Source organism: Rhinolophus sinicus, chromosome 17 (assembly GCF_057876585.1).
Source record: "Rhinolophus sinicus isolate RSI-liver-muscle chromosome 17, RSI-T2T, whole genome shotgun sequence".
Lineage (NCBI taxonomy): Eukaryota > Metazoa > Chordata > Mammalia > Chiroptera > Rhinolophidae > Rhinolophus > Rhinolophus sinicus.
In genome coordinates, this window is record NC_142517.1 from 62,293,672 (window position 1) to 62,318,174 (window position 24,503).

Sequence of the window (24,503 nt, forward strand, 5' to 3'; positions counted from 1 at the left end):
ATTGGTTTTGGTAAGATGTAACATGAGTGTTCCAAAATAATCAAGAAAAACTAATTTGCTAAAATGTGTAAGAAACAATGCTTTTTGATAAATTTGCAAGTAATAAAAATCAAACTCGGTATCTAAAAAGCAGCTATGTTCAAATTACTCGAAAATAAAGTATATACACAGACATCATGAACCCCCTCAGATAGATTATGAAACTATAGGTCGATGGGTATATTACATTTAACTTGAGTTTTTTCTTAAACCAAGTTCCCAAACAGTTGTATAGATTGCTTTTTAATCTGTTATAACCCTCTGAGGAGAAGTAGCAGGTTGGAATGGCTATGAGGGTTTGTCATCCATTATTGCTCATGAAGCATGTGAGATAAATGAAATACTTAAGATAGAGACCAGCATGCATACCTAAATATGAAACAACTTGGCATCCCACTCAAAGTGAGGGACATACCAGGTGCAAATGCTTATCTTTCAACTAATAAGAAAATGCAGTTGATAGATTTTCATAATTGACAAGTTTAGTGTAAAGGCATCAGGAAAACGACCAGTTGGGAATTCTAAGTCATGGAGTAGAAGAGGTGACTGTGCTGGCTCCAAGCAACTCCATGATGCTGGGATTTCAGAGCCCTCAGAAACGCATAGCCAGACCACTTTCATCACCTTGCCAGGACATTTGTAAAGACTGCTCTCTGAAAAGCCTGTCTGCCAGCACACCCAAAGATTGCCAGTTGTGGTCGGGCTGCTTCCCGGGGCTCAGAAGAACGTGGCACGTGAGGAGGTTAGCTGTCCAAGATGAACTTGGCAGTGTACTCAGATGGTCTTCCTGATCTCTCTGGAAATGAATGCAAAGAACAGAGGAAAAAATGCAGAACTAGAAGCAATACTTTAGTAATGGGAATTAAAGTAAGATATGGTACCTGACTCAAAAGAGTTAATATTGTAAGTCGAAATAAGCTGTCTCATTTTTCATTCTTTCATTTTATCCAAAAGGCTGAGACGCTGCATTGAACCTGGATCAAAGCCATGAAATATAGACAAGTCATTTCTTGAAGAAAATTTATTTGTACCTCTAGAACAGAAATAGGGAAATGCTCTAAGTTTGTACAAACCATACTTTCATTAAATAGATCCTCATACCGCATTCTTTTTAATACAGGCTTGTTGCTGTAACATCACTCCTGGATTTTCAAAATCCAGCCACCATGGATACCTCAGCTACTCTGTTTTGGCCTTCAGAAGTCCTTCCTCTCTCAGACGAGCTTTCTTTTCTAAGTTCAGGCTTGTTAAAGACTCATGTCTTTTGGCAGCCTAAAATGAAACAAATTTATACAAATGATTATTTATGCTGGTTCAGGGAGGATGTAATTCCTTGGCACTGATGTCAGCAGGCTAACTAGGGCACAAAATAGTTTGCTGTGTGCACATGGCATGACAGTCCCCTCCATGTGACTTCCGCGTCCTCTAATGCTTCACAGTGTAGCAGTCCATCCATTCAAGCACAAGAAATACTACACCCCCACTTTCTCTTCCTTTCTTGCCTCTTTCGTTAAATTTTCTAGCCTGTCTTCTTCCCTTGTAATAATCTATTCCCTTATCTTTCCCTTTTTCTTCTCTGTAGTATTAAATGTTTCTCATTTTCATTTCTATCCCCTTTTCTCCTATCACTTTTCTTTGCCGCTACCACTTCTCCTTCCCCAATGCATCTGTATGCTTTCACGCCCGTCTAGCTCCTTACCCCTCTTTTACCAAAAAGATTTTGCTTTGGGGACCCCAGACTTCAGCAAATACTGCCATTGATGACTTCCAGCAGTATCTTTCCTACTACTATTCATCCTCTGAGAGCAAACAGTGGTGGTGGAGAGGCAACCATCCTCTTCCCTTGCTTCCCTCCCTGTGACCTGTGAAGCTTTTATAAACAGACCACTTAAAAATTTTTATACCAAATAAGTGAAACTAGCACCCTTCGAGGTGGTATTTTCTTATTTCTGTATAATTTCATGTGTAAATAATTAGCTATGGGAAGGAGAGGAGAAAGGATAAGTTGACAGTGAAAACAAAACATACAATAGCTGATTTTTCTAAATCACATTAAGTTCAAAGCTCTCCATTCCAATAGCATTTACCAACTTTTTATACATGGATAGTTCCATAAAAGACAAATAATGTAATTTTATGGTCTAGAACAGGAGAGGAACTCTCTACAGTACAAAGCATGCATACCCTTGGATGAGGCCAGAGGAGACCCTAGGGAGTAATTTGTTCCTGGAGTATTTAAACTCAGCTAGTAAAATCAAGTATAAAAAAACAGTGCAGGTTTCTCAGAATTCTAGGAATTCCTATATCCTGTCCACATGCTTCTGCAGGTCTCAATCTGAGCACTAAGCATGAGAGGTCAAAGTGGGAGACAGAAGAAAAATGGAAGTGGGGCAGGAACAGTTGTTCCCAGGTCTGCACACTGCCCTTCGTGCACCCGTAAGGTCAGCCTACATGGTAGGTATTTTCCATTGCAAGACTCACTTCCTTTTACTCTGGACTCCTTGGGATAAGGAAGTCAGTTACCACTGGGTCTATATAAGAAACTTTAATATCTGATGATAGATACAAGACATCTCTTTCCACGTGGAAGCTGTGATACATAGCATTAGGTGTGCTATTAAAATAAGGGTTTGAGCTTTAGTTGCCTGAGAGCTCCAGCCTACCCTTGCTGATGGTCTGCCCTAGCCAGCCCCTCAATCGTGTAAGCCAATTCTCTGCAATAAATCTAATATAAACCTCCAAAAACAAAAATAAGGGTTTAACCAGTGCTGCTACATATGAAACAACTATTTTAATCACAAGGTAGTATAGTATGAAGTTTGGTAACTTACAAACTTGGCTCTAAATTTTAATCTTGCCACTTACTAGCTATGTGACTTTGGGGAAATTATTTAATATCTTTTAAGCTTCGGGTTCCTTTTTTATAAAACACGCATAGTAAGAGAACCTACCTCTTAGGTTCTTAGGTTATTGTGGTGATTAAATGAGTTTAACAGTACCTGCTATATAATAAGCACTTAATAAGTGGGAGCAATTTTACTGTCACCTCAATTAGGTTGATGTTCAAACTTCGGCTCCGCCATTAGGGAGATGCAGGGCCTTGGACAAGCTACTAAAGCTTTCCAAGTTACGTTTCTTCATCTACAAATGAGATAAAGAGCAGTGACAAGACTGTGCCCCAGGATGATGGCAGTTAGAAGAAGGATAAACAAGCCCACGTGCTGAGAGTGCTTCATGGACACGCACGGGGTTACCATCAAATATGCAGGGTCCTATTTCTTGTTTCACATTATTGATGACATCTGTGATAACCAACACTGTTTTCTACTTTACATAAACCTAACTTAGTCTTTCCCCTTGCCAAAGTTAGAATTTGCTATTTATCTTCAGGCACGATATCCCATGTTTGTCCCTACTATGTCTTATTTTGTTTCTTATAATTTCCCGTGTAGAAAAGTAGCTTCCTCTTCTCAGAGAATAAATATGAGGGTCAACCTCTGATTTCCTCCAAGTACCTCGTGGAAAACAGAGAGAGAGGAAGCCCACTCTCACCTTCTTGCCCTCAATAACCATCAGGATGCATCCTGCCACTGTCAGCGCAATCATCACATAGCTGATCTTCACCCGCATCTTGTTCTTGGCAGCATCGAGCATCTCAAACCTAATAGTACAATGAGATCATGAGAGCAAGTTAACTTTCTCTTCCTGAAGTTGCAGCAGGATCTAAAGCTCTGTGTACTACACATCGGGAGTGGAGTGGTGCCTATACATATGAAAAAGGCGGTGGGGCCTGGAGATCTTGTAGGACTTTGGGGAGGTCAGGGCATTTTCACAAATCACTTCATATATAAAATACGATAGCACAAATTTAAAGTAGGAAAAAAAGAAGAAAGTATGAAGGCAGAAAGTGAAGCCAGGAACAAAGCTTCCCCCTAACCCCCTAAAAAAAGGCCAGGCATATTAATCTTTACTTGTTATGGTGGGCCCCGATTTTGGCTCTCAAGTTGCACATTAGCAGCCAATGCTAAAAGTGGGGTTCTTAAGAAGGTATTATGTGATATGATTATTTAAATAATATCCTGACAACAGATACTGCAACAAGCTTTGTAAGTGTCAACACAAAGTACAATTCAGAAGAAAAAACAAAACAAACAGGAGAGAGTTAAACAATGTCTCTTTGTACCCAGCTTTCTGCTCTCTGCCTTGAACCAGTAGATTTGAGGATACCCGAACGGCAGAAAAGACCCTCTAAGCAATGCTCTTTTAATGTTTATCTTTCAACTAATGTTTTGCTAAAATTGAGAGACAGTGAACTTGAGCTCTTTGGCCAAGTGCCTCTTCTAATGTGTCCACCCATGTGCCTTTAGAGAAATTTGAGGACTGGATTATCATTCTTGAGTGAAAGCTGAGAGGCCAAAGAAAGAGTCTAAGGAGAAGACCCCTTCGCCTTGGTGATTCTGCAGGTGGGCAGTGGGGCGGAGCTCTATTACCTGAGTGTCTGGGAGACACTCAGGGCACGTGGAGTCCTAATGGGCCCAGGAGAGAGAACTGCTGTGCTCAGCGGGGTGGGAGTAGGAAGTGCTTATTTCTAGATGATGGGATTGGAGTGCTAATTTTCTTTCTTTTCCCCCAGGTTTTCAACACATACTACATTTGACATCGCAGGGGTGGGAGAGAATCCTTTAAAAATGCTTGAAAGGAAGCACAGGATCCAGAAGGTTGCAGGAGGTAGAATACTAAAAGCACGTGCACTGTGACGTACGAGCCGGGGCTCAGTGAGGCGGCAATGTGCTCGGAGTTCTCCAGGGACTGAAGTTGGGCCTGCAGGGTGGGAGGAACCAGAAAGACTGCTAAGGACAGTGAATTGCTCTGTGAAGAGCATCGGAGATCCCACCAACCACAAACGACTCAGGTTGACAATATTTTATGTGAATGAGTATTTCCAACTGAAGTGCTGTGATCCTTATGGAAAGTGATCTAGTTTACATTTGAGGGAACATTTAAAAAGTAAAATGCATTTAAATAAGGTCATGATGTTGCCCTCCATTCTATAGGGAGCCATCAGAATGGGCAAGTGAAGCAGTGCCTGTTCAGAGCTACCAGCACATGATGAACGGCTCCCAGGCCCAGAGAAAGGCCTTCCAGGGTGATTCACTAGACAGTACTTTGGGCTTGAGGGGACCTGGGAACCACCTACAAGGCTGCCACAGGAAGTTGTTCCGTAGCAGTCTACAGAGCTCCTATTAGGGCCACGGGTATATATCAGCTTGTTTTCTGCTGGGATTTTCAGGAAGAAATTAATCAGGACAGGGAAGAACTTGGTGTCATTGATATTTCCAGCATGCTATTATTTCCCAGGAGAGTACGTTGACACTTGAGCTAAGATGGACCAAGGCTTTCCTGCTGAAATAATTTTAGTGAAAATAATGTGCTATTTAATTTGACGGGCAGAAGGGGAAGGGCTCTGTTTTAAAACTGTTGTAAACAGAAGGCAAACAATATTTATCTTCTTGGAAAAAGATACCTTGAAGGAACACAGATCTTTTGCAATCAGGACTTGAAAACAGAAGCCAGAAGGTGTTAGGAATAGCTTGTTTGCTAGAAGACACGTCCAGGAGCTTCGTCCCGCGTCCCTGTCTCTGAAGAGGATGACGCCCCACAGGAGAGGGGGCATCTATCTCTCAGAACCTCTCTTGGCCAAGATGCAATACAATCAGTGGAGGAGTGGTTCTCCATGGGGGTGATCTGGTCCCCCAGGGGACATTTGGCAATGTGTGCAGACATTTCTGATGGCTGTCACTGAGTGCTACTGGCATGTAGGGAGTGACGAGGCCAGCGATGCTGTTACACATCCTTAAATGCACAGGACCGCCTTCTGCAACAAAGATTTTCTGGCCCAAATGTTAACAGTGCTGAGTTTGAGAAAACCCGGGTTGGAGGACTCTACAGACTCTAAGAAAGTCCCAGGATCCCAGCCAGAACTGGAGTTAGGGAGGCACTCTTTCCTGGATCCCAGAAAGAGAATATGTTGCTTTTAAATACTTCTGTGCTTATGATTGAATACTTCAGTGGATTTTATAGGATATAGTTATTGTCACTGGTGCCTAACTGATCCACCCTGATTAAAACAACCTAAAAACAGTGAACATTACTATTTAGTCACATTTCTGTAGCTATGAGAGGAAATGGTGTCAGCTGACTTCAGAACATCCGACAGCTCTTCACTAGGCACTACATATCAATGATAAGACATAGATTTTCCGGCACTGCTTTTATTCCAGGTACTTGCCAAAGAGGAAATATTTAGAGAAGTGAAAACTGTTTTAAAATTTGGTTGAATGGTTTTAAATAGTCAGACTCAGAGGAACTGCTCGTCATTTAAAACATATCAGTGAGAAATAAAAGCTGCCTACAACCCTAAGTTCGGCACTCACGAGACAGTCTCTGGGATTTCATCTTCCTTTTTGAAGCGACCTGACCATATCAGGATCTTCTTCTCCCAATCCGTAGGTTTGTGTAATGGCACTCTGTGGCTGTAAGTCTCTATGAGAAAAACAAGACATCTTACTTATGTAAGATTATGATTCTCAAATTTACCAAGAGAAAAATGCTATTTGGGCCATTTTAGATCTATTGCGTCTAAATGTATGCCACCTGAGTAGGTTTCATTAGTAAGTTGGAGGCAGAGATAACGATTGGTGCAAAGGGAGAAAGAACCAGGGAGGGTGACAAAGAGAAGAAGGCCAGGGCCGATCTTGGGCGTGACCCAGGAAAAAGGACAGGAGAAAGGGGTAGCAGAGGAAACTGGAGTCGCCAAAGAGGCAGACGAACAAGAAAGGTACAGAATCAGACTGTAACAGAAAGTCTGTCCAAGACAGGGGACATCATGGAAGATAAGGAGCAGAAAGTTAGGGCGTCACAGAGTGTCAGGGTTAAAAGGGACCTTGGAGATCACCTCATCCAGCTCGCACCTTCTGCCTCTATGTCTCTTGCAGACAGACCTACCTGCACACACACTCATTCCCACCTCTGGACCTTTGCTTATGCTGTTCCTTTCACTTAATCAGAAGGCAACAGCAAAAGAACAGGAAAGTCAATAAAGGACCAAAGGTGAGGAAAGAGGTTTAGAAGTTTAGAAACAGTATTGCTGTGGTGTTATCTTTTACTACTTCCAGCATTTGGCACAACATTTGCTGTAGTTTTTTTCTTCTCCTTCTCATTTTAAGTATTACATACCCATTAAAGACAATTCAGACAATTTTCTAAGTCTTATCCCCGTAAGTGCGTATGTATAATTTATATCAGTATCGTGCTTGTATGTACACACAATGTAAAATTTCATATTCTGCTTTGTTCATTAACATTGTAACATTTTCCATGCTAGTGTACATGGTATTTATAAGCACCATTCCAACAACTGCATAATCTCATCAAGCAGACCTGATGTACAAAATTAATCATTCCCAGTTATTTGACACTTAGATTTCTCATTTTCCTATTATATAAAAATGGGAATATCTTTCCAAAGTTTTTCTCACACATATAGAATTATTCTTTAGGATAGATGCCCAGAAGTGAAATGCCAGGTTGACGGGTAGAAACATTTTAAGCTCTTACTATATATTCTTTGAGGATAGCTCCTTTCCACTCACCAAGACCTGCCTGGACCTGGTTAATATACTGCCACGGAGAGTGAATAAGCAAATAGTTCTTAGGACCCTACGGTTTACAAATTATATTCCTTCTTCTCATAGTGGTGATACTGAGAAGGGTTTGAGTCAGGAAGAGGACGAAACATAGCTGAAGTTAATGCCCAGGCCAGAGCTTAGCTCTAGTTTTAGTTTACCCAAAATATCATTTCTTGATTTGGTTCATCTTTGGGGTTTCTTAAAAGATCATTTCTAGGCCACTATTTACTTTGGTGCATCTGTTCTTTTACAAAATACTCCAGTCCAATCTTTGAGTCAAGAGATAAAAATGACAAATAAGGAAAATGAAGAAAGCACTGCTACATGTGATTTCTTTATTTTCCTTATTTGTCATTTTTAATGAAGAAAGCACAGCCAATGTCAGGACAATCTGGGAGCCTGAACTGCATGATAGGGCATGACACAGGAACCCCTGTAACCACCTCTCTTTTAAGTTCTTTTGATTCCAAATTGTCCTGCTCTTTGGGAGCTGCCTAGTCATTTAACTGGAAAAGCTAACAAAAACTTACGGGATGGAGCTTTTGGACTTTCCTGTGGTTTGGTGCAAAATCCATTTATTCTCTTCAAATCAGAGTTTCTGGTAAGTCTTGGAGACGAGGAAGCATCTCTTTCACATAACCTAAACCAATTTCCTAGAAAAGAGAAAAACATTTCAGAGAAAGAAAATCTGATGTCTCAAAATGAGAAATGCCTGAAAGGTATATATTTCATTTATAATAATTATCTCAAATGAATATATTATTCGACATGTAAGATACATATACTATATTTACGGTGCCATGAGGTGTTGTTTTAAAATATTGATGTGTTGCTGATTAGGAAATTATGTATTTACAACATAAACATTTTATCAGCTGTAAGTTTTATGAAAGTACCTCACAAGTCTTAGTACAATAATGGTTCTGGTGGAAATATTATGTATTATAGCAACCAACTGTTTAAGTAAAGAAAGATTAGCAACCTTCTAGAAGTGATAAACCAAGATGCCAAGTTGCCAATACTCTTCTGGTAAACTCTGGGTAAGGAGCTGCAATGACAAGGGGTTCTAGAAAGACTTGTTCCTTCTAAAAATCAACTTTGGATAGAGTCATGAATTATGTGTAATTTAAAAATTATATATATATGTATATATAATGTATAAAACTATTACATGTAAGAATATAGTAGTTAATTTTAAAAATCTAAATTCTAAGCACCTATAGAGAGTAGTATTATAAATCTCCACATATTCATCACCCAGTTTCAACAATTATCAATACATGGCCAATAAATATTGTTTCATCTGAACCCCACCCACTCCGTACCCCTTACTGGATTATTTTAAAGCAAATCCCAAACATATTAGCTCACTCATAAATACTTCAGTATGCATCCCAAAACAGTAACTTTTCAAAATCACATCTAGAGTATCATTTGTATTACTAAAAAATAATTCCTTGTTATCAGCACATTAAAACCAAATATTATGATTCCATTTCCTAAGTGGGTTCATAACTTTTTTAGTTGGTTTATTCTAAATAGGTGCAAACATTGAATGTGATTGACGCTTCTTGTGTAGGTCTCCCCGCCTGCCTCCTTCCTTTTCTTCTAATTTATCGAAGAAACTACGTTATTAGTTCTATAGAGTCTCTCTCAGTTTTGATTTTGTTGATTGCATCTCCATAATGTTAACATATTCCTCTATTTCTTGTAAATAGATTTTTGAGGTTTGATCATATTGAAATTAGAATTTTTAGCAATATCTCATAGGTGTATTGTGTACCCCTAGTGCATATCCACCAGTTTTGTCTTTTTGTGATATTAAGATTGATCAGTAGGTGATTTCAGTCTGACTCATCCCTAACAAAGTTCCCCATCCACCTTTCATCTAATGTTTTTAGCAGACATTGCTGATTGTTACCTGATCTATTGTTTCAGTAGAGGCTGCAAAGTGCAAGTATTATTTTCCACATTAACTATTTGGTTATCCTAAGGTAAAAGTTATGTGTAATAAATGTTTCTTTCCCTTTATTTGCCAGTTTTCAAATTAATGAACTGGTTTCCTGGCAACCTCTACAGATGACTTTTAGTTTAAGTATCATAAGGAATTCTTGTATTTTAATGCATGATATGCTCCAGTCCATTTGCCATTCTTCTTTTTGATACTCAGATGTTCCCATCTTTAATCACTGGGAACTCGTCTAAGTTGGCTCATGAGTCCTTTCAGCATGTGCTCAATGATCACTGATAGCTCCCTTCCTGACAATATGTTCCAGACTCATTTTGAATGCTTCCTGGCCCCGATTTAGAATGAGACATTCCTTCAACGTGCTCTGGTTCCTTTAAAGAGGAAATGTTTTTAGAGATGCTCAGGGAGGGCGGCTAGTCCTTACTGGGTTTGTAATGTTTCCAAGCCTTTTTACTTAGTAAACAAGCTAGAAAAGACATTCATTCTTAAGAACTTAAATTTCCATTAGCAATATTCACCTTCAGCTTCAGCATGTAAATTTCAACCGGTCGATAATTAATCAGAATTGAAGTACAGACAGCCAGAAATAGTTCTGATGAGGGTGGGGGATAAAGGAGATACGCAGTCTGAGTATGGGGCTCATATCAATTAGTTAAAACTCCGTAAGACTTGCTGTTCATCGCATGATTAAGTCATTTTTCTAGGATAAATGTTACTTAGATCATCACAAACCTCTAGTTATTTTCTAGACTTCTGAAAAAGTTGATTTTAAGAATTTTTGGCAGTATTTTCATTACTTTTACATAGGAGTGGATTTCCAGAGGTCCTTACTCTGATTTACCAGAAGTTGGAACCTCTATTTGTGTATAAAGATCTGTGGTTACCTGCATAAGAGGTCTCATTTATTGCAGTTTTCTAGGTCTGTAATCCCAGAAAGCTTTGCCTGGGAAAGTAGATAAATTCAATTGAGCTCAGCTTCTTTCCTCATTTTAAATGTGGATAATGTAGCATTTACTTCACCAGGGCTAATTTGAGGGTTAAATAGAAAAAATAAATATGACAGCATTTGGCAAGATGCTTGACACACAGCAGGCACTCTAAATATTAAGTTTGTTTTTTGAAACACTATTTAAACCATTAATCTTCAAAACATTTCCAGAGCACTTTTCAATTTTACCCCTAAAGTGGTCAGAATTTCTGACCAAGGTAATTATACAGTTACCAGGACATGAGAAAATTCTATAAAACTTTTCAATAGGCTTTTTTTTTTTTTTTTTAACAGCTCTCAGAGTTAAAACAAAATTATTTAATGCTGTGATTCTCAAACTTCATTGTGCATCAGAACAACCTGAATGGCTTGTTAAAACACAAATCACTTTTTCGGAACCAATAGTTTTGGAGTGGAGGTTCGATCTGTACTTCTAACAAGTTCCTCAGTGAAGCTGCTTCTTCTGGTTTGGAGTTACAGTTTGAGAACCACATTTTTTTTTTTTTCAATTGTGTTAAAATATACATAATACAAAATTTACCATTTTAACTATTTTTAAGAATACAGTTTTGTGGCATTAAGTACATTCACATTGGTGTGCCACCATCACCACCATCCACCATCACTACCATTCATCTCCAGGACTTCTTCATCTTCCCCAGAGAACCACTGGTTTAATGAGACCTACGATGCCCATTTCACACCATCCTGTCCCATTCCCCTCTGGCAGACACTGAGACAGAATGGAACAAGGGTAACTGGCAGTGAGCTAGATGGACTCTGCTCTCTAAACAGGAAACAGAAAAAGAATCAATAATTATTTCCTTACGGAGCTGCCCTTCCTCATCCCTCTTAGTTACAACAGAAGCAATTTAGGAAAATGGAACAGAACAGAGGCAGTTGAGAACAGAAGTTGCTTCTCAGCTGTTTGGGTAATAATGATAAAGCAAAAATGCTAACATGTACACCTACTTACTATCAGTCACATAAATGCATGTTTGGAGATATTCATTCAACAAATAATAACTGAGTACCTATCATATGTCAGGCATTGTTCTAGGCAATATACAAAAACAGATAAAAATCTATGCCAGTAGAACTTACATTCTATTGGAGAGAAAGTGTATGTAATGCATACACACGTATGTATATATGTCTGCATATACAGTTAGCTAGCAAGTGCCAGAGAGAAAACATTAACAATGGGGATGGGACATATTTGTATGCTTGTAATGAAGTGTGTGAAATTTCACATAGGGTAGTCAGGAAGTCCCGTTTGAGAATGCCACTTTTGAAGGAAGTGAGGGTGCTAGCTTTACGAATCTACCATGTTTCCCTGAAAATAAGACCTAACTGGAAAATAAGCCCTAGCATGATTTTTCAGGATGCTTGTAATATAAAATAAACCCCACCGTATTTCCCCAAAAATAAGACCAGGTCTTATATTAATTTTTGCTCCAAAAGACGCATTAGGGCTTATTTTATATTACGAGCATCCTGAAAAATCATGCTGGGGCTTATTTTCTGGTTAGGTCTTACTTTCAGGGAAACACGGTATATGCAGACATCTGGTGGAAGCATATTCCAAACAGAAACAATGGTAAGTGCAAAAGCCCTAAAGTGATTCTAGAGACCATAACGAGGCCAGAGTGGCTGGAACAGAGTAAAGAATGGGAAGAGAAGTGGGATTCGAGGTCACAGAGGTACCTGAGATGGAAGGAGGGGACAGCAGCTTGAAGGCATGAAAGGTTTAACTAGATGAGAAAATATCTCCCAACGTTTTCTTACTACAACTTCAACTGGATGCCAATAATTTTTACCTCCCTAAAATATAAATGCTGATTAAAACACACACGAATATAATCTTATACATAATAGACGGCGTTAAAAAATAATTTAAAAAAACTGACAGCACTAAAACAACGAAGTACTTAATGTGATCTCAGTTTTTACTTTATGATTACAAAAAAAATGAAAGCATAAACGTTTTAGAGGTAGTATATTTTGTCTTAGACATCCAAGCCAGAAATTTTCCATCTTCTGGTGGATCACAACTAAAAACATACAACCCAAAAGGAAAACAGCCCTTTAACCCTCTTACTGCACTTGCAGCCTGTCCCTGGCTGACAGCGCTGCATCCCCAGGGCCTCAGCAGGAAGTCAAGATGCAGCCTCACAGCTGCCTCGAAGGCTCTGACAGGCCAAAGGCTGGTTACTCTTAAGGGTAGAGGCTCTCAAACTTCAGTGTGTATCGGAATCACCCAGAAGACTTGTAACACAGATTACTGGACCTCATTTCCGGAGTTTCTAATTCAGTAAGTAGGGGTGAGGCCCGAGACTCTGCATTTCTAACAATTTCCCAGGTAATGCTGATACTGTTGGTCTGGGGCTCAGTGTGACAACCAGTGCCTTAGAGGTATGGCTGCTAGCTGGAGGATGGAACGGGTCAGCTGGGATCAGGCTGGTTCAAGTACTGGCTTCTGCCCTGTTGTCCCCTCCTTTCCAACCTCATGATGGACAGTATAGAAAGATGGGGATGCCTTTTTTCCTCAGAATCTTGCAAGATCCTCCTGGAGATAACCATGAGTGATGTGACCTGGGACATGACCAATTTTTGGGATTAGTGATGGTAAACGAAGGTTCAATGAATGCTGGAAGAGAAAGAGGCTTTTAGAAGATGATCTAATTTAGGGTTTCTTAATCAGTGTCAAGATCAGTTGTCAGGTGTGTTCCAAGTGTGTTGCCAGCTATGAAGTTTGCCAATGATTTGCTTAAAAATAAAATCATGGATTTGTTGCAACCCATAAAACTGTACATCACAAAGACCTTTAATATACGTAAATTTTAAAATATCAAGACCAGGACGTTGTGGGGAATTCCACAATGGAAGGAGACTTTGACAAATGTATCTTAGTATTAGACATATAGGACATAAAATAACCTCATGACTTTCAAGGTGGGGAAGAAAGGAGCTGACCTAAGTAACTTTGGAAAACATTGTTTTGATTGGAAACTGTAAGACTAAAGACAAAAAGAACTATATATAATCACTGTACTCTAACTGGACAATTTGTTTCTTACAGGAGCATGGGTTAATGATTCTAAAAACTACAAGCATACTACGGTTGAACAAATAAGTAAATAAGTAAATAGGGTTGAACAAATAAGTAAACAGCCAGGTTTCTGACTGTCAGGGAAAGAAGTGCCAAAAGCAAGGGTGGAAGGATAGAATGAACCCTGTGGTGCGGGATCAGTCAGAGAACTCACTGTGAACTCTTTCAGCTTTATAAATATATGTATTTTTATATACAGATAGGAAGATGACATAAGATAGACAGATGGACAGATATAGACATAATTATGTGTATACACTGGGCTTAGTATACATACATGTATTTCCCAGCTCCACCCACTGGGTGGGCCTGGCTTCAGTGACACTTCAGTACCAACAAGCACACTCGGTGCCCAGATCTTGGTTTCTAAATGCCATTAACCAATTAAAGGAACTGAGGCTCCTTAGAGAAAAATGGTTGGTTCTAGGCTGGGGCAGAGAAAATGCAAGATGAACTGGCAACATCCTGTAGCACCAGAAAGGAAAAGTGTTCAGAAAACAAAAGGATGGGGTCATGTAAAGGAACACAGCAGCTGATCTGATAGAGTCTAAACCGGACTAATTTGAGCAACAAAATAAATGAGGTAGTATAGATTATAACTTAAGGTATAAAATATACAAGTCCATGTAATTTCTAATTTATCCAAACTTTTGGATAAATTTGTTTCCATGTGTCTGGAACACGATAAGCACTCAGCAGCTGTTGAATGAACATGGGTGTCTTTTTGATTCTCAAAATTTGATGTTCCTATGAAATCAGCTTGGGTAGCTCATTAAAAATCCAGATTCAGATTTTGTAAGTCTAAGAGTGGGTGGGAGCTGACAGTCGGCATTTCTAAAAAGCTCCCAGGTAATATCAACCACAATAACTGGATGAATGAAAAAATGGGGGAGAAGAGATAAATCTTCCTTAAAGAAAAATCCCAAATATATGGAGATACTCTTCCGTCCTGGACTCCTTTCCCTTTGAGTGTGGATTGGACTTAGTGACTTGCTTCCAAAGAAAAGAGTATGGAAAGGGAAAAACAGTAACTTTGCAAGGAAGAAACAAACCAGCCAAGGTTAAAATCACCAGTCATAAATCACGTGGATATTATGTACTAACATGATGTGATGAGAAGGGCACATTAGCTCTGCTCTTTATTCTTTCCCAACCTCCTAACCCCAGTCTCATCGTAAGGAAGCATCAAACCCAAATTGAGAGCCATTCTACAATATATCTGACCAGTATTCTTCAAAACTGTCAAGATCATAAAAATCAAAGAATATGAAACTGTCACAAACCAGAAGAGACTAAAGAGACATGACAGCTAAATGCAACGTGATATCCTAGAATGGATGCTGAGACAGGAAACAACAGAATAACTGGTGACAACCGAACAAAATCTGTCCTTTAGTTGATAGTAATGTACTAACATTAATTTCTTAGTTTGACAAATGTACTGTGGTTATGTAAGATGTTGATATTACAGGAAACTGGGTGAGGGCTATACAGAACTCTGTACTACCTTTGCTGCAACTTTTCTGTAAATTAAAATTATTCCAAAATAAAACAAATGTGAAAAACAGGGTACATGAGTATTAATTATATCTTGTTTTTAGTTTATACATCTTTTATGAATATTTTATATTTACTTGATATTTAACATTTAAAAATTAGAATCTGATGTCATCGCTATTAAAATATCAGTCACTCACTTGCATCCCAATATGATTTTGGAATGGAAGAGAAAAAGAAAGGAATGGGGTATAGTAGGAAATGTGCCCAATTCACGGTAGATCAGAGCTATGCAGGTGAAGGTTATCTGACTAGCGTAACCCTGGTGGAAATGAGATGAGAAAATTATACAAAAGAGTATCTATCTTGTCATACCTTGCTATTCTCAAGAGTGGTTGACATTACCCAGGAGATTTTTTGTAAAGGCAGACTCTCAGCTACCACCCCCAGACCTACAAAATCTGAATCTGCACTTTTAATGAGATAGCCACGTGATTCACAGGAACATTAAATTTTGAGAATCAAAATGACACCCATATTCTTTCAACAGCTGCTGAGGACTCCATGTGCCCGACACATGGAACGCAACAGCCATCTCTAGTCTAGGACAGCGCTCCCCGGCCTCAGCTGGGAGTGGCTGAAATAGATGCTCGGACTCCAGCCCAAACCTTCAGAATCTTCTGAAGTGGGGCCTAGAAAAATGTTTTTACAAGCCCTCCACGTGATGCTTACGCATACTCAAGTTTGAGAAGCACTGCTCTAGAAAAGTGAATTTCAAACTTTGCATATTGGAATCACCAGAGTACCTTAAAAAAAAATCGCACAGGGTCATCCCAGACCAATTAAATCCCAATTTCTCGGAGTGGGACTCTGGCATTAATATTTTTTCAAAGAGTCCGTAGGTAAGTGATTCTCCTGCACTGCCATGTTTGAGCACAAACAGCTAGCGCGAGTCCCAGCTGAACACAAACTACACGCGTGACCAGGGAGCACCAGCGCAGCTTCATCTGTCTCTGGCTGGGCTCAAAATTCCTCTTTTCAACAGTTAATTTACTGAACAGAAGCTCTGCTTTACTTCTAATTTCTGAATGTCAATACTGTGTAACTTATTACACCGACAGTTTGGAATCCCTGTGGAGTACGCTCAGCTTTCAGATTTTTACAGAGCACGCGGTCTCTAATACACCACTCGGTCCTTGAGAACATGCAGTGAGAACTGTTCTCCAGTTGCCTTACCTCAACTCCTGTGGAAGAGGCTTTATTGCACATCCCTCTTGCAAAGCAGCTGGCCGCCCATCATGGGTAAACACAGCCAGTGTCTGTCTCACAATCAATGACCAGACCCGATCATGCGCACTGATGTAAGACTGTTTGCCCATGCACCTCGTTCTCTCTTCCCGGTGGTTCCTGAAGGCCAGTAGCTACCACGACCTCCGCTGGGAGAAGCTTGTTTCTGGGACAACGTTCCTCTTTTCCATGTCTCATGGAAAGATTTCCTTATCTAAATACTTGGTTCTCAGGCTAGGCCACAGATGCCTATTTAATCCTGTTAGAACTGAAAAAGGATATTGCTAGTCCTACGGTCTTGCTGTGCTAGGAAAGGGCAAGTCTGAGGCAGGAACTTTGAAAGTTTGTTTTGTGAATCACAGTCCACTTTAAGTGTCAGAAAGAAAAAGCTGTGTATCCTGAGGACAGCAAGGTTCCTATACATACACTATCTCATCAATACGGTATAATTACTATGAATTGTACGTCTTATGTTTGTAGCTATTCAACAGACCTAGTAGAAAGAATGGTTAAATTAGGGTAATTATGTCATTAGAGAAGTTGGAGCTCTTATTCCTAACCAGAGCTCATTTAGAATAGAGAACCATTGATTTAGCTTCCACATTAGAAACAAAGCTGGACTGCCTAAGGGGCTGACCACAACAAAGCAAATGAACAAAACTGAAATACCTACTTGCTCTGAGCTTTCCCAAAGATTAGACCTGAATGGCTTGCTATCTCCTGTCTGCAACTATTTTGACAAGGGATGGACTTTTTTTCTGGCTTCAAATGTGGTTTGCCCTGCTCTTGTATGTGATGCAGACTTCTGGGTCTAGTGCCCGGCTGTCACTCACAAGCCTAACTCTTAGCTCTGCCTTGCTAACCAGGCCCCTGCCCCTGCTGACGTTCTAGGGCTCAGAACTGAAGTGCCGATAATGGCCTACTCCCTCTGGCTCCGTATGGTGGCTGCCCAATGGCCCTCACAGTGAGAGGTCTTTATCTGCCCAGCTCCAAGAGGATTTGGGAAACAGGCAGAGCAGTTTTGAGCAGGAGAACAATAATAATGATGTTTCTGGAAGACAAATCTGAGTGCAGAATGCAGCACAGGACTGGGCTGAGGGACAGGGAGGGAAAGGGAGCAGGAGTGGGAAGACATGAATAAGGAACCTCCTGATGAAGAGAACTTAACAGATGTGAAAAACATTAGGGAGGGAAAATTGGCAAGACAGATCGACATAATGAGTTTTGTGGGCTGGCTAGAACCCTAATCACCATTTGTAACATTGGTTCTATGAGAAAAATATTTTAGAGTAGAAAAAACAGATTTATAAATAAATCTTTGGAACCTGGCCAGTTTTTAAGTTGCGGGGGTGGGGGGGAACTATGGAAAAAAGTCTTGCAAGTCTATGTATCTGGTGGCTAAACTTCAGTGAGATGGGGCCACTCCTTGGTAAACGATTTTCTTCCCATTAACATTCCAGCCCACTCTCAACAGGGGCTATTTGAAACTCTCTTGGCCTTCACTGTTGACCTAAATTAGCTTTGTGACAGAAACAGATTCCCTATCTCTCCATCTGTTTTCTCCTCCTTCCCAGCAGACTAGTCCTTCCAGGCAGGCTAAGACCTGATATTTATTATATTATATTATACTATACTGTATTATATTATATTAATTATATTATATTATACCCGGTCTTATACTAAAATAATACCAGGTCTTTATTAAATTTTGCTCCAAAAGACACATTAGAGCTGATGGTCCAGCTAGGTCTTATTTTCGGGGAAACACGGTAGTAAACCCTTCCATCTGTGATCCCTCTTATTAGGAAGTTGTACCAAACTTATCTCACCATCCTCTCTCATCTCGGATCCTTCCTTTCCACTGACCTTTTCATGCCAAACGGTGCTTCCCTGCTCTTAAAAAACAAACAAAAAAACAAAACTTGAAATCATAAAGGTAACACTTGCTCATTACAGGCATTTGGAAGCTAAAAAAAAAAAAGTATGAAGAAAAATAAAAGCACCCATAATCACACTCTCCAGGAATAACAATGTGGTGTATTTCTTCCACCCTTTTTCCTGTGCTTATACACAACATATACATTTTTCATACTCACATAATACTATACCTTGCTTATCTCACAAACACTTTTCCTATATACTAATTTAAAAATTTGCTAGTTGTATAACATCCAACAAACAGAACTTGAATTCAATCATTCCCTATGACAGGATTTGTCTCCCATTTTTCAGTATTACAAATAATGTTCAGTGGACATTTTTCTACACAAATTTCTGACGGCTTTGCTGATTATTTTCTTATATAGACTCCTGGTAGTAGAGGGCTAAAAGGTATGAGAGTTAAAAGATATGAACACTTTTATGATTCTTAATATAGATAACCAACAGCTTTCTAGATAGGCTGAATCGATTTACACGTCTATCAGTAGTTGATGAGAATTCCTATTCATCACACCACAGTGGCACTGGGAGTCCACTATCTTGGATGAAACACTCAGTTGTTCTCAACAGCTCTTATAAATAAAATACTAATCTCCTTGCTTTCATAGCTCAAATGGCTGAATGGGTGGCATGTACCTACTACTTTCACCTCGCCTCACCACCCACACATTTTACTACAATGTTTCCTCCGCCACTCATTTTACTAAAATTGTTGTAACAACACTAGTGATATGAATATGTTTTTTAGATTCTAGTATAACTAGAGTTGTATAACTCTTCCCATCTTTGTGGCCATTTGACGCTGCTGAGCTCATCCTTCTATAAGGATTCAGTCCCTCCTGACATTCTACCGCATTGTCTCTTCTTTCCTGACGTCTATGATCCATCTTCTTTAACAGCCTCTTTGCCACTTCCGATTACTTATGTCAGGCCCTCAAGGTTTAGTCTTTGCCTCTATTCCGCACTGATGGTTCCATGTATTTCCCTAACTTTACCTCTCCTTTGTCCTAAGGTCTTTGACTGAGACATACAATTTTTACCTTATAACTCAATGCCACCTACCACTCAATAAAGTACCATCCTCTCGGCCAAACCAGTATCCCTTCCCAATTCGTTTCTTTTTGAAAATGGGGCAACAGTTCTTCAGTTCTCCATGCTCAAAAATGTCAGTCTTTAAGTCCTTCCTTAAATTACTGTCTCAAACCCATACAAATCATTTCTTCAAAACACGTCCCGGATATGTTCCTCTTTTGTCACTTACATCATCACCTCACACATAGATTACCGTTGTATCTTCACAGGCAGCAGCTATTCATGTTGTATGCAGCGGCCATCTTAATTTTCCAAAAATGTTTCTTTAATGACTTCTGCTTAAAGGCTTCCTTTTTGTCCAAATTCATCTGGTTCAAAATCCTCAAAAAGCCATACCTATCTCCTAGTACCTTCTGACCAAAATCCAAGGCAATCCTTTCTCCCCCATACCCTCTCCAGACTCATTACTACCCCTATCTTTGCTCATGTGACTTTCCCATCCCTTCTATTTCAATGAAGCCTTCAGTAGATAATCATAACCGACACGGCTTTTCCTTTCTCTGAATTTTTAAAGCCAGTGTTATGCTGGCTGTTGGGAGCGGGTTGGTGGGGAAAAGCCCTGATTTGCAGTATTTGCCAAACACCGTCACCATGGCAGATTTCAAGCTACCAACGTAACAACACTTTGTAAAACTGGGATGAGATGTGCAATAAAGCCACTAGGAACCGGCTCCAGACACCACAGCAGAACTCAAAATCTGTTCTGTCATCTAGAACTTAATATAGTCATGTGTAAGCTCAGGTGTATTATATAGATATGCTTGTTCACTGAAATAAACTCGAGCCCTAGGAGGAGTGGCAGTCCACTCATTTTAGAGCTTTTATAGTATACAGGGCACAAAGCATGTGCTCAATAAAAACCTGTTGGCAAGATCTGGAGGGAGAGATAAGCAAAGCCAAAAACTGGAGCAGTAAAAACGGTAGGTACTCATTTAGAGTTAGTTAGCAAGAACAAGCCAAAAGAACAATGAATGTAGAGGCAATAAAATCAGAATGGGAGCCAGCAGATATTGGTTATGGCCCACCAGTGTACGTGTGCGTCCCTTGGCAAGTCAATTTCCTTCTTGGTCCTTAAGTTTCTTCATCTTTAAAATGAGGGAGCTGGCCTACAAGACTTTTAAGGTATTTCTTGACTCCAGTGCTCAGTGATGTGGGTTAAACTGACAAAGAGGCTGCCCATGGTCCATTGCATTGGTATAAAAATAGTCATAAATTCATTTTAAAATCTGCTGTCAAAGGAATTTAGGACAGTAAAACTTTTCTGAAGGTGTGAAGAAACATTCTTATAAGGCCATTCTGTTCCTTTGACCTAATAATTTTTCTGTGTAGAAAGATACAATGTCCTGAAGGTTGTATCTATTTTATTCTATACTTTCAGAAAGGAGGTAAGAACACCTACCTTATATTTGCAGCATGTTCCAAGATATTTCCTAGTGTCTTTCTTCCAGAAAATATCTATTGCCTGTCTACTGTGAGCTGGACACTGATGAGTGCTGAGGATTTAGTAAAAACACAACAGATCCAGTCTTTACCTTCACGAAACCCACAGAAATGTGGGCCAGTAGCCATTTAGCTCCAAATCATTTTTAACTTAGAGTACAGATTGCTCTGAGTAATGGATATAGGCTATGGATCCTCTTCCCCTAAAACAGGTATATAATCGTAAACATTTGAATATAATTGTATCTTATATATATAATAATTTCAGAGGTCCACAGGACCTTTCATCTATGAAGGAGTCCAAGACTTGTAAGTTAACCCTGACCTATAGCTACAAAACAAATTCAAGCTCAAAAAAGTCCATTTGCTAAGGGAGTATGCCAAAGATTTCCAACAGAAACAATTAAAAATAAGGGTCGATCATTTAAGGATTAAGCTTTGGCTATTTGAAATTTCACTCACCTAGAGTATCTTATTCCAAATAATATTCTGGATAAGTGAGGTATACATTCATTCCTTGGTATCTTATGGGCACTGTGTCCAGGACCCCCTCGGAAACCAAACTTCAAGGATGCTCAAGGCCCTTATATAAAATAGTATAGTATTTGCATATAACCTACCCACATCTTCTAGAATGCTTTCAATTACCTGTAAAATACTTTTTAATACCTAATACAATGTAAATGCTGTGTAAATAGCTATTATATAGTTCAGGGAATAATGACAAGGAAAAAAGGGTACATGCTTAGTACTGATGCAACCACCATAGGCCTAACTACACAGTACACATCAGCGACAAGGTAACATTTTTCTGAGTATTTTTGATCCATGGTTGGTGGAATCTGTGGTTGGTGGAATCTGTGGATAAGAGGACTGACTGACTATACCTCCATTATCTGGTTAAGGCTGCTTGTTAAATCAGTCTTCTTACTTGAAAATCCAATTGCATACAAATGTGTGCTTCCCTTTCACAAGTAAATCTGCATTTCATGACTCTTTCATGTCACAAGAGAGAGACCAAATTAGCCGGGGACAAACACATATACACACTTATTGTGAATAAACAGCTTGAACAAAGCAAAGAACACAAGTTCCAGAATGAGAAGGCAGGCTTATCTCCTGACTCTAGCACTGTGCAAGTCATTTCATCCTCTGACCTGTTTCTTTACTTGTAAAATGGAGAAGGGAAGATAAGATTTACCTAAGAGGGCTTCTGAGAGAAATCAGTCAAGTAAAATAATATATGTGAATGTATTTAGCTATAAAATGGGCAAAAGTGGGTGAAAGACCGGATTGTTTGGACTTGCTCACAAAACATTCAGACATTCAGGGAAGATCATTTGGAAAGAGTTGCTCATGTAACATCTTTAGTGGATCTATCTGGAGTGAAACTGTTCTTAAATGGCTCAAGGAATTTTGAGTGAGTGCCCGAAAAAAGTTCTTAAACATCACAAGTCTGCAGAGAGGCTTTGGAATCTTTATAACGCATAAATACATTCTCAAGGCAAGACGATGAACTACTTATAAACACTCAGTCTTAGCTGCTATGTAGTCAAAGTCACTTTCAGTCTATTTTAGTTTTTTTACAGAGTAATGGCCCTTTCACTTACCTTGCTGAAAAGCTTTATAACAGTTAACTGGATGTACAGTAGTCCCACCTTTCCCACAGGGGATACACTCCAAGACCCCCAGGGGAGGCCTGAAACAATGGATAGTACCGAACCCTATCCTACATATCCTACACATAAGTACATGTCACGGCTTCTCGTTGGCATATCCGAATTGCCAGCATCACTACCCTTGCGCTTTCGGGCCATTATTAACTAAAATAAGGGTGACTTGAACGCAAACACTGCTTATCAAAATTGCCAAACTGATAATCAAGACAAGTACTAAGTGACTAACAAGCTAGTAGTGTATACAGTGACGAAATGCTGGTTTACGTCCGGGGTGAGTTAGAATGGGAAAGTGCAAGATTTCATCATACTACTCAGAGCAGCCCCAAACTTAAAATTTATAAATTATGAAATTTTCTATTTAATATTTTCAGACCACAATTGACCACAGGTAACTGAAACCAAGGGAAGCGAAACCACTGATTAGGGGGGACTAGTGTATACAAAAGATTTTTGGTGAATTAGTTCAACAAAGCTGAACAAATCAATGAAATCAATCTCTTTTAGTGGAGGGGGTATTTGTGCTAAAGGAAGTAAATAACATTCTCCAGTTTGAGTCCATTTTCCAGTCCACTCTCCATTGGAAGGCAAAGTAAGCCATGTATGTAAAGGTAACTTTTTTTTTACATTACTTAATTTATAATGCACATTTACATAATTTCCATAGCCAAGTTTGGGGCCATTCTTCCTTTAAACTTTGAATTAAACAACTTTTTAGTAATTTGATAACAAGGAATAAGAGATCAATCATCATGCCTTATCAAAACTCATAAAGGTGACTAAAGGAGTGATTGGCATTAGTGCCTAGTAAAGAGCCAAGAGGCAAACGCTGACTTCTTAGCTTCTACTAAGCAAGGCTCTGCTGGTACCCCAAGAAGGCAAATTAAGCTCTGACTTCAAATACCCATTATATAAATGTCAAAGTCAACTAGGAAAACAAACCGCAGATCCTGCATTGACGTAATACTTTCCTCCAAGAAATTCGAAGCACTTAATTGTAGAATTACTTAAAAGAAATATATCCCCCATTTTAAGAAAACAATTATTATTATTCTGTGAGACCTTAATACCCTTGCCTAATCAGACACTAAACGGGCAGAAACTCCAGACTACATAGGTTTTCCGCTGAAAGCTGGGATAAACCCTTGAGATGGGGGCGAGGGGAGACTCACGACTCAAGTGGAGTAACGGAGGGGAGAGGTGAGGGTGGAAAGCTGACTAAATCGGGCAATGAGGGGGGGAGTTCTAGGGAAGGCAGTTACCTTAAGAACTGAGCTCCGAGAAGGCTAGTGATGGAGGAGGGGGCAGGAATGGAGGAACAAGAGGTCAAAAGTTGGTGGGAGCGGGGTGGATGGAGAGCCAGGAGTGAGGGTCACTCCGGGCCAGCCCCCACTGTTTGCTTAGCAGTTGCTCGTTCAGCCCTTGCTCACTCCCATTACTGCTACCAAGCGGGTAGGATTCCGAGCAACTTGAGCGGAGTGCGTGATGCCAAGCAACTACCAGGCCTGCAGAGGCTGCAGGATTCCTCGAACCCTAGTGGCCGAGCTGGCTTCCCCCACCCCCCGCCCCCCTCCGCCCAAACCAGCACGGCCCGCGTCTCACCAGTCGCCAGGCGCAGGCCGCGGAGGCTTCCCATGGCCGCCTACTCCACTGACCAGTACAGCGCCGCGGGGGCGGCGGTGGCGTAGGTACACTCAAAGTCACTAAGTGCCGCAGGAGGAAGGACACGACTGGCGCTGGCGGGCGGGGCGGGCGGGGCGTGAGGGCGGAGCGA

The 24,503-nt window shown here is 40.0% G+C and overlaps 1 protein-coding gene across 1 annotated transcript; it reads right to left on the reverse strand.

Moving 5' to 3' along the window:
* Positions 1–1,045: 1,045 nt before the first annotated feature.
* Positions 1,046–24,491, reverse strand: FAM162A (family with sequence similarity 162 member A). The gene is made up of 5 exons (XM_019714020.3): positions 24,332–24,491; positions 8,258–8,380; positions 6,474–6,582; positions 3,592–3,700; positions 1,046–1,311 (listed from the first exon to the last, which is right to left on the reverse strand). Exons 1-5 carry the CDS (start codon positions 24,363–24,365, stop codon positions 1,219–1,221), a joined length of 468 nt encoding a protein of 155 aa, XP_019569579.2. The 5' UTR covers positions 24,366–24,491; the 3' UTR covers positions 1,046–1,218.
* Between the last annotated feature and the right edge of the window lie 12 nt (positions 24,492–24,503).